Below are 13,538 nucleotides of genomic sequence, written 5' to 3' on the forward strand. Positions count from 1 at the left end.
AAAAAAAATTGTGAATTGACTTAATGGGGTCTTGAGGATTACAGATTCTTCATCGACAGATGGGTGGACAGATCGACAATTTGCAAACATAACTAATATTATTTATTATTATTTTGGCGAAACCCCAATAAGCTAGAGAAAAAAAGGAGGGCCGATTCAGAATCAGCGCAAAAAAAGAAAAGTTGAATAGAAAAGTTTACTTGCATGATGGACGAAATTTTTTTTAAAATATTTGCTGGCCAGTGTAATCAATCATTTTGAATCATTGGTTTCATTCAATTTAAGTGGAATAAAATACCAATTAAATTTGAAAAAACTATATGGGATGGAATCAATAGCATCACTTCAAACCAAGTAGCGCACTCCACGTTGCTTCAATAGCTTCAAAACATGATGAATCAACAATCATTTCCACACAGAATGGCTAATGATCAATTAATCAACCATTACGCCCATGCCTACCTTCTATGAATACAAAACTTTTTATTCATTTTGAACGCACAATTTCACAAACGAGGGACAAAAACAATAAGGCAGCCGAACAAGGTCACGCTTCACTGAGCAACCCCATCTTAAACGACAACCTGGTTATGAAGTGTAAAAGCATAAAAGCTTCTCTGGTGCCTGCTATCTCATATAAAAATATATTATGCATCCCATATTGTTGAAAGGGTGATATAAAATCCAAAGAGGTCCTAGCACACAGTGTGTTGCTGTTTATGTGCGCATTCATCTCTCGCTTTCTCACTCACATCTAATAACACATTAACAGGCTTTCCTTTGGTTGCATCATTAAATGACCACGGGCCATTTAAGAGAGCTGGTCCAATAAACTCTGTGTGTGTGTGTGTGTGTGTGTACACGGGTGTGTGTTTGGATCTCGCTCACATGAAAATAATTATCAATTTAAATACAATGCTTCACACTCACGTGTGAAACAATAAATATGCAACTCTGGTGACTCAGGTGAACTGAGCAGAGGCAGCGCCAGGTCAACACTTTGCATGTCACACACACACACGCACACACACACACATACATACACATATGCACACAATAACACACACCACATGCCCTCTCGTGACCCCAATAAAAGAGACCATCACATCAGTGAGAGCCTGGGGGAAGGATTTTACCGTTGCACGCTTTACAAGGCGTAACTCATAAAATATTCCCTCCTCTTGAGAGCCTTTTTCCTTCCCTTGTGTGAGAGCGAGTGAGTAAATAAGCGGTGTACACAGTCCATGAGGCCACAGAGTGTCAGTTCTTTCACATAGTAGGATAAATCGTCAAAAGAGAGGGGGCAAACATGGATGCAGATTATAAAGCTCCACTCACCAGCCACACAATTCAGAACACCTGCATAATCAAATGAAATCCAATACAAGCGCTGCATCGGAAACGCTGCCTTTAGTCAGATAACGAGAAATGCATGCACAGTAAAGTATCCCATCAGGCATTTTTGTCAAATCAGACATTGTGCAATTTCGATAAATTAAAACAGTTCCCACGTGTCTTTACACACTTTTGTCAAGGGGAAGTCACCCCCTCCCATCCCCAACTTTCTTGAGCATAATATGTTCTATGCAGCCCCACGAGTCTAAACAAGGCATTCTGATTGATATTGCACATGTGGAAAATGAGTGTAGTAGCAAAATCCACCCGTTTTCATCTATCTCACGGAGCGGCCATTTTGCTTGTTGCTCTGGACTGAAAATCACAAACGCTCATAGCTCAGATAACGACCAATCGTGGCTCAGCTTCAGCAAACAGGTGAGCCGTGACTGGTCATAGAAACACAAATTCAGCAAGTGTATGCAAACCAGCAGATTTGTCTTCTTTTGAGTCTTTTCACTGAAATAAAATCGAGTGCACGCACACAATTAGAAATCCATAGCATCCCCCTTGTATCCCATAACAATCAATCTAAGTGGTGACAAAAGGACTAAAAGGGTTCTGAGAGCTTTACCATGTTCAAACCAGAGTGAGGCAAAGTTGTGTTTGCTTGTGTTTTTTTTAACCTACATGTAGAATCCTCAAAGGATCCTTGGCCTACTTCCATAGGGTTATGGATCAATACAGCATGTCCGTGCGCCACAGCCAATTTCATGCAGACACGCTTTGTTGATGAGCACAAAGCTAATGGACTCTTTGTTGTGGTTAGTGAAAAACGAAGAGCTGGGGAGACAACATAAATATCTCCTCACACATCCCTCGTTCAAAATGGACATCCCCTCCGTCCTTCCCATGTGTCATCACTCTTTCACGGCACTCTGAACTAATGGCTCTGCCAGTTATCTACTTGATAGTTTCACCTTTCATCTCTTGTTGCACATGCACACAAATTAACTTTACTTTCAAGGACATTTGAAAGACGTGCTTCATGGAACGGGTCAATCCCGTCCGTCTGAAGACGCGTTTGATCGCCTGGCTCAAATTTAAGGGGGAACCTCTGAGTTTGTCATTTGGATTTGCAATATATCTTGAATGAACGAACTTTTCTGTCATACCTCGAACATTTTATGTATGTGTGTATGTGTGTACATAAATCTTTCAGTCATTATGGTTTCACGTGTATTAACAACAGGAAAAATGATGATCAAAGCATACCTGGATATGTTTTTTTAATGAGAAAAACCCCCCCAAACAAATAACACAAGTATCAGGATGTCTGTGCGTATGTAAACGTATGTGTGCAATGTTGCGCGTGTGGCACTAAGATGCTCCACCTCTGTCAGCACTGAGTACATGAATATTTCATCTGCAAGCTGGAATACAGCTCTCTCATAACAGACTCATTCATTCATTTAAAGGCATGAGCGCACGCACACACACACACACAATGAACACACAAACGCCGTCACTCACACATGCACACGCACGCGCACATACAATTGCCTCCCTGAGAGGGATCACCACTGCTATTAAAAATTGATTAGCTGTCATCGTATCATCTTTCCCCCCCAAGGTCAAATCTCAAGCTGCGTGTGCATGCAAAATGTGGAGTGCATAGATGAGATGAGATAAAAAAATACATTTGCTTCTGTCCTCGAGTTATTGAAATCACTGAGAAATTGAGAGGAGCATGGATGAAGGGATGACCAGGAGAGAGCTTGAGGATAAGCAAAGTTTAACCCTTTAGTTTGTATCCCCTGCAGCTTTAATTCCCCATTACTGACTTTTACATTTGTATTGTCCTGCACCTGCTTGTTCTTGTTCTTTATGATTATCAAATAACCAACTGATATGAGTATCCTCATTAGGCTGCTGTAACATTCTGGCCAAGGAACGTAATTGGTATTACATATTAAGAATGTGCCCTGCGATTGGCTGGCAACCAGTTCTGGGTGTCCCCCGCCTGTTGCCCGACGACAGCTGGGATAGGCTCCAGCACCCCCCTGCGACCCTAGTGAGGATAAAAGCGGTTCGGAAAATGAATGAATGAATCTTAAGAATGTGTGTTGTTTTTGTTTAGTCCCAATATAGACCAATGAACACTCGGTGGCACCGACATTAGGACCTAAAATGCTTTCACAAAGATGATAATGCTCAGCTCGTGCTAATATATTGCCCCACTCGTGGCTAATGATAACATGTTAGGAAAAGCTGATGTGATGCCGTATACCACCAATCCATGGTCCATTTTCTCTACGGCTTATGAATAGCAGGATGGATGCCTGGATGGAGAGAAATAAATCAAAGCTAAATGTCGATGCAATGTGGGAGGAAGCCCGAGTACGCAAAGAACATGTGAAATATGCAACAGTAGGGGGCTGAGACGAGATTTGAACCCTGATAACTGTGAGGTTTGCCACCACAAACCAAAACCACAATAACCAACATCAATAGTAAGACTCTTTTGGACATGGTATCCAAAATTACATGTTTTTTTTTTTGTCTCTGTTGATTAACAGTTGCTTTTGGGGTATTTTATCTCATATCAAATTTATCACTGTATAAAAAAAGAGAAAAAGTAGAATGGGTCTAATTTTTCCCCGAATTTTGTGACCATCATCTTCATGCCAGTCCGTAGACTTTGCTAAGCGTTCATTTTGTATGACTTAATTTTCTCACCTGATACACGGTTGCCCCTGTGCTCCTCAATGAGAGGCTCCCAGCTTGTTTCTGAGCTGATTTAATTACGGTGAAGCGAGGAGGCACTGACGGCCGATAGGACAGCATGTAATGTAACAATACCACAAGGGAAGGCGAGATGCACGGCGCCACTCTGGGAACGTCCTCCAGAGGGATTTAGATTAATTTGACATCTTTGGACGGAAGCAGGCATCAGCGCCTTGTAACACACATGCGTGTGCGCACACCCACACCCATGACCAGCGCAGGATGATTTCCCCCGGCTTTAAGGGTGACGTCTCAATCTGTTTTCTGTCATATTATCACCGGGCCTGCAAGCTAACCGTGTAGTGCAGAATGTATCTTGTGGCCTTCCACTGGGAGATTTGCTGCTCAGCGGATATCTTTTATTGTACAATGTAATGCTACGAAAAGTGGCACTGCAAGGTGCAGAGTTGCACGTGTGCAAATGCCATTGCAGCAGGGGAAGCCGACCCCCCACTGCTCATGACATTTTTCCTGGAGAAATGTCACCCCGGTCCTTTTCATCCCCACATTTGTGCGAGTGCATGTGTGTATTTGATTAGCTCTCGGCAAGATCTGATTGATTTTGCATAACCCAAGCTTGTTATGTTGGGAAATAGCAGGATATGGGGCTCGGTGAACTTCACAACAATTTCCAATCCACATCACGGCAGTAAGGTCTGCTGATACAGGAAATTGGAGAATGGTTAACCACAAGCGAGCAGAAATTGAGTCGAAATCAGGGTGTGAATTTGAGCATGTTTTGATCAAAGTCAGGGTAGATTGAGCACAACAGCCTTGGAAACAAATGCGGCCTCGCAACACTGAGATGCAACTGAACAGTCGTTTCAATCTGTTTTCATGAGTTGTTGACCATTTGCAACTAGTATTCCTCGCCTCTCGAACAAAGTCAGCAGGGTTAGGCTCAAACGCAAACACAATTCTAATGTGGAAAAGTGGTATGGAAAATAGATGGATGCATAGACGGATTATCGTGAAGACTAGAAAGAAGCAACAAGAAGAGCCAGTTTTGGATCAATTAAGAGGCTACGAGACTCCGTGTGTGTGTGTGAGGTTGGGTGGGGTGGGGGGGGGGGGTCTTCCTGATAGCTGAGGAGACATCTGTCACTTCCATATGGAGATAAAATCAGATGGGAACTCAAAAGCGAACCTTAATTGATTCCACAAACAGGATTTCTTCATTTTACAATGAAAATGTCATTTTAAAGCCTAATTTTGCTTTGAGGCAGCAGGGTGACCGAACTCAAAGTAACCCGCACAGGCGTTGTGATCTGCAGGAGTGTCTTTGACTGGTCATATCTTTTCGCTTGTTAATGCTAAGACACAGTACACACTGCAACTGGTCTCTTTCTTGCCGCATCACATGACAGTTGGATTTTGGCCTGTTTTACTGCCATTTCTCCACTCTCCTCCTTTTTTGCAGAAATGGAGGATTAGGAAGTCAGTTGTTTCCGTTTTTGTTTTAGGATGTACAGTAAATATGTGGGTTCTACGTTTAGGCCGCCCTCTCTACATCTGTGTCACATTAGTTGGCGTCCGTGCCACGTCTGTTTGGTTTGATCAAACACATTTATTTTGTCATTCCGAAACACACACGTGGATGAACACTCAGTGAGCCCAAAACGGTGGAGGGCGGAGAAGCACCAAAAGCTCATTACATGGACAATCGATATTACACACACTTCAGGAACATGAACGCCTCCAACCACAGCCACAGCACGTACACACACACAGACACACACACACACACACACACACACACACACACACACACACACACACACACACACGTTTCATCAAGTGTTGGCTAGTGTGACAGATGACTTTTGCCACCTTGAGATGTGTTACCATGGTAACCATTAGACATGTTTTGGAGATAAAACAGCAGAGGTGATACAGAAGAAAATTATCCAGATTAACTTAGCGATTGTGATAAATTTGGTAATGACGTGCACTCATTCGAATTTATAGAACGACTAGACATCAACCTTTAGACAAAAAAAGTACAAAAATGAAAAGTCATTTTCAAATAATTCTTCAAATTAAAAAAAAGAGTACTTATGATTATTTTTAGTGAATGAGAACGATCAGGAAATAATTTACCTTTCCTAGACCAGGTGTGTCTTTGATCTTATTGGCTGCACGGAGAAGGCAGGGCGGAGCCGGGGGTGGGGCTGACAGAAGGGCGGAGCTGAAATTGGTGGGGAACAATTGACTGTCGCATGTTGGCGCCGATGTAGTCACGGGCAGCGGCACTGTCGCGGCAGCCTTCAACTTCCGCTTCTTGGATGTCAGATTCAGTTTTTGTGCAGCTCTGACAAGGAAACAACAGACGAAAGGCAGCAGATATGAATGATATCGAGTCATTCAAACCATAATTTATGTTTTCTGTGGATGAAGATCTGTTCGCGATCAGGGATCTACAATTCTATCCTTCAAGTGGGACAGAAATGCTAATTGTAGACTGGAGCTGCACGTACACGCGCACGCCAAGCACACACGCGTGCACGCACGCCGTTGTTGACATAAGTAGTAACATCTGGATGGGGAGTGGCTCATTTGCTTTCTTGTTGCTCAATTCCCAGCGGCGTTCTGCTCAAAGGGAGCAACTAAAATTGATATTTATATTTCTGCTGCATCTATGCCCGAATCAGGCACTCTCCTTTGTTCTCTCTTTTTAACTTCTACTTCTCAGTCCCTCATTCTTCCCTTCTGTCATTTTTAGCTTCTAGACTGTTCCTCCCCAACAGAGCACAATCAGGAATGATCATAAAAGGTGGGATTTTATTGCAAAGGCAGCAGAGTAGTACAGTGGTTCGCATATTGGCAACACAAAGCTAAGGTTCCGGGTTGGACTCTCAGCTCGCGAACGTGATTGTGCATGGTTGCCTGACTGTGTTTTGTGCCCTGAAATTGGCTGGCGTGTACCGCGCCTCGAGCCAAAAGTCACCCTGAATAGAATAGAATAGAATAGAATAATGCCAGCTCAACTGCAGCTCTAAAAATCTTGAGAGGAAATTGATGGATTGACTTTTACAGTAATGTCATGTATTTGTTTCTTGTACAGCTTGACAAATGACCACTCAGATATTTACATTAGGTTTGCACAATGTGAGAAAAACGTGACATGTGATAGGGGTTTTGAATATTGCGATATTTAACATATACTGAATTATAGACACTCATTTTGTATTCGTGATACCCCGAAATACTGTTGTATTGGAATGCCGATTGGTCAAAGTCAGATAAAAGCTTACAATTCCATACTGTTGTGCATCTTTGCACTAGAGTCTATTGGTTCTTAACCTTGGTACTGAACCCAACCAGTTCATATGCACATTCACCGAACCCTTCATTTGTGAAAAATAAAAATGTGTGGGTTTTTTTGTTTTTTGTTTTTTTTACAAATTCAAGACAAAAAAAACATTTATTAAAAACTGAAAAAAGTAAACACAATTAGTAGAAGTACAAAGTATATGTTTTTTAATTGTGCATAAAATGAACTAGCTAGTGATGGCCCAGCAGGCGTGTCACAACTAATTGACATGTTGAGTCGAGTGTGTCTTAACCTCCATGGCAGAGGCTCCGCCGAACCTCTGAGACCGATTCACGGAACCCCCGGGGTTCGATCGAACCCAGGTTAAGAACCACTGCGCTAGACATATCGCATGAGCCATTCTCACGATGATGAGATTTTTTTTCTATGTATTGTGCAATTAATTTCATGATTTTTATATTTACTTATGCAGCGAATTAACTGAATTCAACTTTTCATGCACAGCCTCAGAGGAAGAATGAGACTGTTAATCTAAATATGAAAAAGTAATTTATGAATTAATGGGGATTAATTGACAAAAAAGCCGAATATTAACATTATTATGGAGTAAGTGAGATCTGAGGGTGTCTGAATCCTGCGGTTTGTCATTCTTCAGATATTATTAACGTGAGGGTAGAGCGAGAGAGAGGACCTCGTGCCCTCACGCACACTCGGTCAAAGAGCTATATCTCACACCATTGGCTTTCAATTAAGTGCGGCGGGTTACTGGGATGAGCGCATGGTAGAGAGGAGGTGGGTAGGTGGATATAATGTGGCAATAATGGTGAGACGGCACTGGAGGAGCAATGGAATGAGCAATGTGGAACGGGAATTGAATCTTGGTCATGTCAAGCGTTATTTTCTTCAAGACCATTCGGAAAGTGCATCGTATTGGACGCAGAGTCAACCTTTTGTTCGAACAGTATGCAAGCAAAATTCACACAATGAAGTATAGTATAGAATACATCCACACATTCATTATCTATGGTGATTGTGGGGGACTGGAGATATGCAGGGGCAAGTGGGCGCAAACTGGCATCCTATTTCCTCCCATGATGGGGCTCAACAACCACAGGATTATGAGCCAGCCAATCAGCGAGGTGTACTTTACGTCACAGAGCCGTCATTGCAGCATTTGACCAATCAGCAGTGCTCAACGGGCATGCTGTGCTTCCTCATTTTTTTTAAAGCCCGGAAAATTCACATATTTATTTCTTTTCTTATTTATTTGATGACATGTCGTGGTGGTCTCGTCTGACTTGTGTTCGGGCAGTGTGGGATCGGTTCCTACTCAGTGACGGTGTGTACGTGGATGTGAATGGTTGTTTTTTTCGATATGCGCCCTGCAACTGACTGGGTGTAATATGCCATCCGCCCAAAGTCAGCCGGGATAGGCTCCAGCAACTCTCCACAACCCTGTTCAGGATAAGCGGTGTTGGAAATGGATGGATGGATGGTTTTTACATTGATGCTTTAACGCATGAAAAAGAACCATCTTATTCTGACTTCATAAAAACAGTCTATAAAAACAGAACTGGTTTGTTCTGCTGCACTTTTTTTATGCTAGAATTTTTAGAGATGTAGCTTCTTCTCACAGCAAGGTATGTTTTTTTTTTTTTTACATTTTGGAATCGATAAAGATCAGCTGGTTTTAACATGATATCCAACAAAACAGCATTCTATTGTGTTTTCTTGGGGGGGTGGTTACATAAAAAGGTTAAAGGTTTACAGCAAAGAGTAGAAAAGAATTGTTGAGACGCGCTTTGTCTCGAATCGTCTTATATCGACGCGCATCGTATCATTACACCCGTCCAGCCTGTCCAGACCGACCAGTGGCAATGGACATGAATGTGTAGACACATTTAATAATGCACCATGAGCCTGAGCAAATTTTGTCACAGACATAGCAGTTTTACAAGGTATATTGTTGCAAGTTTGAATGTTTAAGGAACTCTGCTGCGCTACGATGGGCATGCAGCCACAGTACTTTTCAATCTCGTTTACGTCAAGGCATCACTCTACTATAATCCCCTTGTCAACTCCATCAGTTTGACAAATAGTCATAAAATATGCTCTGAGCGTGCGTGTATGTGTGTGTGTGGGGCGGGGGGGTGTTTTCTGTCTAGTGTACACACACAGCACATCTAATTGGCAGCGTTTAATGACAAGTGGCCTGGGATTTGGCTGAGTGGATCTATTCCAATCTAACTCTAAAATGAAGGGCACTTGTTTTCCATCTATCGACTGCCTCGCCCCATCCATCAGCACCTCCTCCGTCAGCTCGCCTCCATCCTTTTCATATATCCTTCCTCCTCCTTCCTCCATTCCCTTTGTTCATTCCTACACGCGTCTCCATCCTTGACTTCTCGCTTCAGTCCCTCTCACGTCGCAATCAACCAGCAGATCTGCCCCCTGCATTTTAATCCTCTTTCCCCAATTATTCTTTATCGTCTAGCGGCCGCTCTCGTCTCGCTTCCCCTCAGTGACTCTTGCACCTTCGCCAGGCAGCCAGTCTGCAAAAATATTAAAACGTCATGCTCAAGTTGAATTTGCAAGTTAAAATTCACTTGCTGCATCCCTAAAATAAAGAATGGTTTAGGTTCTTGTTACAAATTCCTTCATGTTAGGCAGTCGATACATGGTTAGGGTTAGATAACAAATATGCCAGCCACGAATGTTCGATTTTCTTTGTTTTTGTTTTTGTTTTTAAATCAAAAATTGCAAATGGAAATAATTTTGTGGAATATTGTTGGCCTGCCAGACTGACTTACCATTAGAGACATGCATGGGAGGCATTATATGCAGGTCAAGTACGTACCACTGTATACTACAACAATAAACACATGGCAATAATCATAATAATCAACACAATAAAACTTGTTTGAAAGTGACAATCAAAAGAGAGGTTTCTTATCCGTGAAAAGGTCGATTTTTTTTAACCTGCTCTTCCATTGAGTCTTATTATAATGAGCAGTTGATCAAAGATGATGACGTTGAGTCACTAAAAGCCATTTCTTAGTTTTTCTGTCTTCAACAGTGTGTGCTTATCGCAGCTAAACCCAAGTGTCATTTAGTTATTAAAGAGGCATGACAGTAAGAAGAGAACGCCTCCCCCCTCACTATTTAGCCCTTCTCCTTCCAAAATAACAACACCTTTCCAATTCTCCAAGTCACTTGGGACCAATTCATTTACTCTAGTCCCTCCGGTGACGCATCCATACTGACCACACAAATCCCAAAAGAAGCAATCGCCAGAGCATGCAGTAAAAATTCCTGCACTGACAAACTCCCTTCCCCCGGTAGGAACACACACACACACACACCCGTACACACACACACACACACACACACACACACACACACACACACACACACACACACACCTAGCAAGTACAGCATGTCTCCATCTTTTTAACCAACGTCCCCAGAGGGCTACTGCAACAGGGGGGGTGGCTGACGACAGAGCGCCACCGCGGTGTGAGAGTGACATACTGTATTCATGGAGCCATTCGCAGTAATGAAAGATATTAGTCACACATGCATTAATGGCGGCATTGAGGATGGAGAAGGTCAGTGTGAAGTCAGAAGAGAAAAGAACCAAGGAATGAAAAAGAGAGAAATGAATCAGGGCTGGACAATGGCATCGAGCGAGCAAATGGACATGGGGATTTCGCTTGCGCGGGCGGGCGGGCGGTTGTGTGTGTGTGCGCGTATGTGCGTGTGTCTAATCGGGGTGTCTGCATGCGGTCCACGTCTAAGGGTGAAGAGCGCAGCAACCCTGGGATTTAGCAGCCCTGCATGGCTGCATCGACCATAAACACGTGTAGAAAACCAGCAAAAAGGACTGCGTAAACACTTTTGTGTTCACAATTATCCATGTGACACACACTCTCTCTCTCTCTCTCTCTCTCTCTCTCTCTCTCTCTCTCTCTCTCTCTCTCTCTCTGTCACACACACAGACACACACACAGGTGTCTGATGTGTGAAGCAAATGGGGTGTTTCTGTGAAGGTCACATACGGAACAAAGTAACCATTTGTCCCTTTTGACATCTTAAAAAGAAACCTTCACAAACTACGCCATCCAATTATTCGACAACAAAGAGAAAGCCAAATACACAACAAGACACTTGACCCCCGCAGAATGAAAACTAACTACAGTATATGTTGTTTCAGTGTAGATGTTAATGCTTGTTAAGGGAGCCCAAAGACTGCAGGTTGTGCGTGCTTGGAATGTCAGCCAGATGTGGGTCTGACCGTACCAGCCTGGTTGCTTCACAGTTCAAAGGTGACAGAAGTAAAACGAAAAAGACAGCATGATTACGTGTTTGTGTGAGTTCTGCTTGAATTTACAAGCTGGTCGTGACACTTTGAGGGTTAAGAAAGTAACAGCGGAGGAGCACTTCAGTAAACACAAGAGTGGCCTTTCACTGTATTTATGGAAGTACGAGAGTACTATCTCGGTGTTGTTTGCTCGGTGTGAATTTCAACGGACGCTCGGCTGCTTTCATGACATCCTCACAGCCTTCGGTACCATTTATTATTTAGTGTTCATTTTAAGCTTCCCTTACTTATCATCAATCATTTATTCTCAACCGTCTTATTGGCCGTGTGTCCCATTGATTATCTTCAGAAGTGATGACAACTGAAAATTAATAAATCACACTTATACTGTATGCAAACACACAAATAATTTCATTCTGGAATAAAAAAGGTTGTGTTTTGTTTGTTTGGTTTTTTTTTTTGTGATTTCTCCACAGAGGTGACCCAGTGAGCAAGTGATTTTTACATCTGCCTTGCAGCAGGGAAGTTCTGGGTTTGAATCTTGGCTCTCCTGTGAGTGTCTTTCTTCAGGTACTCCGGCTTTCTTTCTCGTTGCATGTTGTTTGATTCAGAGAAGGTAAAATGCGAACATGACTATGAGTGGTCAACCGGTCATTGGCTGGTGACCAGTCCAGGGTTTGCCACATCTGTCACTCAGTCAGCTGAGCGAGGCTCCAGCTCACCTGTGTGGAGTAGCCAAAAACTCTACCCAAGTACAAATACCGGTACTTTGGAATATGGCTCAATTACAAGTAGAAACAAGTCACTCAAATAATCACTTGAGTGAAGAATTATTCAGTTGAAAAAAAATGCCGCACGCTGAACTGAGTGCATCTTACCTGGCAAAAAAGGAGGCCGCAGACAAACTGGTGCTGTGTGACGTGGTGGTGGTCGCCGCAGTATGTGAGGGTGAGTTTGTGTGTGGTGTTGAATTGGTGTGTGAAGGGGAGTGTGTGTTGTAGCGGTTCAGGGCAGCCTCGGTCAAACCTTCCCTGGACGCCTCAGACACCATCTGGGAGATCTAGTTCAGAGACAACAGAGAAATTATGGATGAGGAAAGTTCATTTCGATCGCAACCACTGTAAAAGAATTACGTTTTGATACTTGAAAATTAATTGAAAAAAAACACCAACAACTAAGATATCAAGACTTCATACCAGGTTAAAAAAAACTTATGACAGCAGGAATGTTCTGACAGATAGACCCACAATTTCCTGACTAATCACAAAGACATACTGTTCACCTTAATGCTAACAAACAATGCAAAACATCATAGACATTGGTAATGTTATAATCCTTTAAGCAAAAGATATTTGAACACAAACGATGGAGCAACACATGTAGACAGACTGTAACATCACTCACAGGCACATTGTTTTTATCCTTTGTGAAAAATGACTAATAGTACTGCATCGTACTGAGTCAGTTGTGTAATTAATCTCTGTGTGTTTTATATGGCTTCCAGGTAGTCATGGCGCGCTCACTAAAAAAAAGTTAAAATAAATGCGGCAAAAACTATTATCACTGTGACAGTATCATAGGGTGATATTTTTCCGATGAAAAACAATTGTTGTTTTAGTTTTTTTTCTGTGAGTTTGAAATGGATTACTGGCAATTCCATTCATTTCAACGGGAAAGAGAAACTGTTTTAAGATGAGAACTAATTAAAATCTTATCTCAGGACACCACTGTACTCCAAACAGCACAATGAAGATTGCTTTGTATTGACAAACGATTTTGTCAATTATGTCTTAAAATGTATTCAAATCAGTCGCTGCAAGA

General features: G+C 42.4%; 1 protein-coding gene and 1 long non-coding RNA gene across 9 annotated transcripts in view; one reads left to right on the forward strand and one right to left on the reverse strand.

The window, feature by feature from the left end:
- kif26ba (kinesin family member 26Ba) overlaps positions 1-13,538 on the reverse strand; it is a 67,700-nt gene that overhangs the window by 23,988 nt on the left and 30,174 nt on the right. For all 7 annotated transcript variants that reach the window (XM_052062820.1, XM_052062822.1, XM_052062819.1 and 4 more), the window contains 2 exons: positions 12,596-12,777; positions 6,223-6,433 (listed from right to left, as the gene is read on the reverse strand). In XM_052062820.1, coding sequence (XP_051918780.1) covers positions 6,223-6,433; positions 12,596-12,777 — 393 coding nt within the window. The remainder of the gene's footprint in view (positions 1-6,222; positions 6,434-12,595; positions 12,778-13,538) is intronic.
- Positions 1-13,538, forward strand: part of LOC127599209 (uncharacterized) — a 47,955-nt gene that overhangs the window by 4,999 nt on the left and 29,418 nt on the right. The window lies entirely within an intron of this gene.

This window comes from Hippocampus zosterae, chromosome 4 (genome assembly GCF_025434085.1).
Source record: "Hippocampus zosterae strain Florida chromosome 4, ASM2543408v3, whole genome shotgun sequence".
Classification (NCBI taxonomy): Eukaryota; Metazoa; Chordata; class Actinopteri; order Syngnathiformes; family Syngnathidae; genus Hippocampus; species Hippocampus zosterae.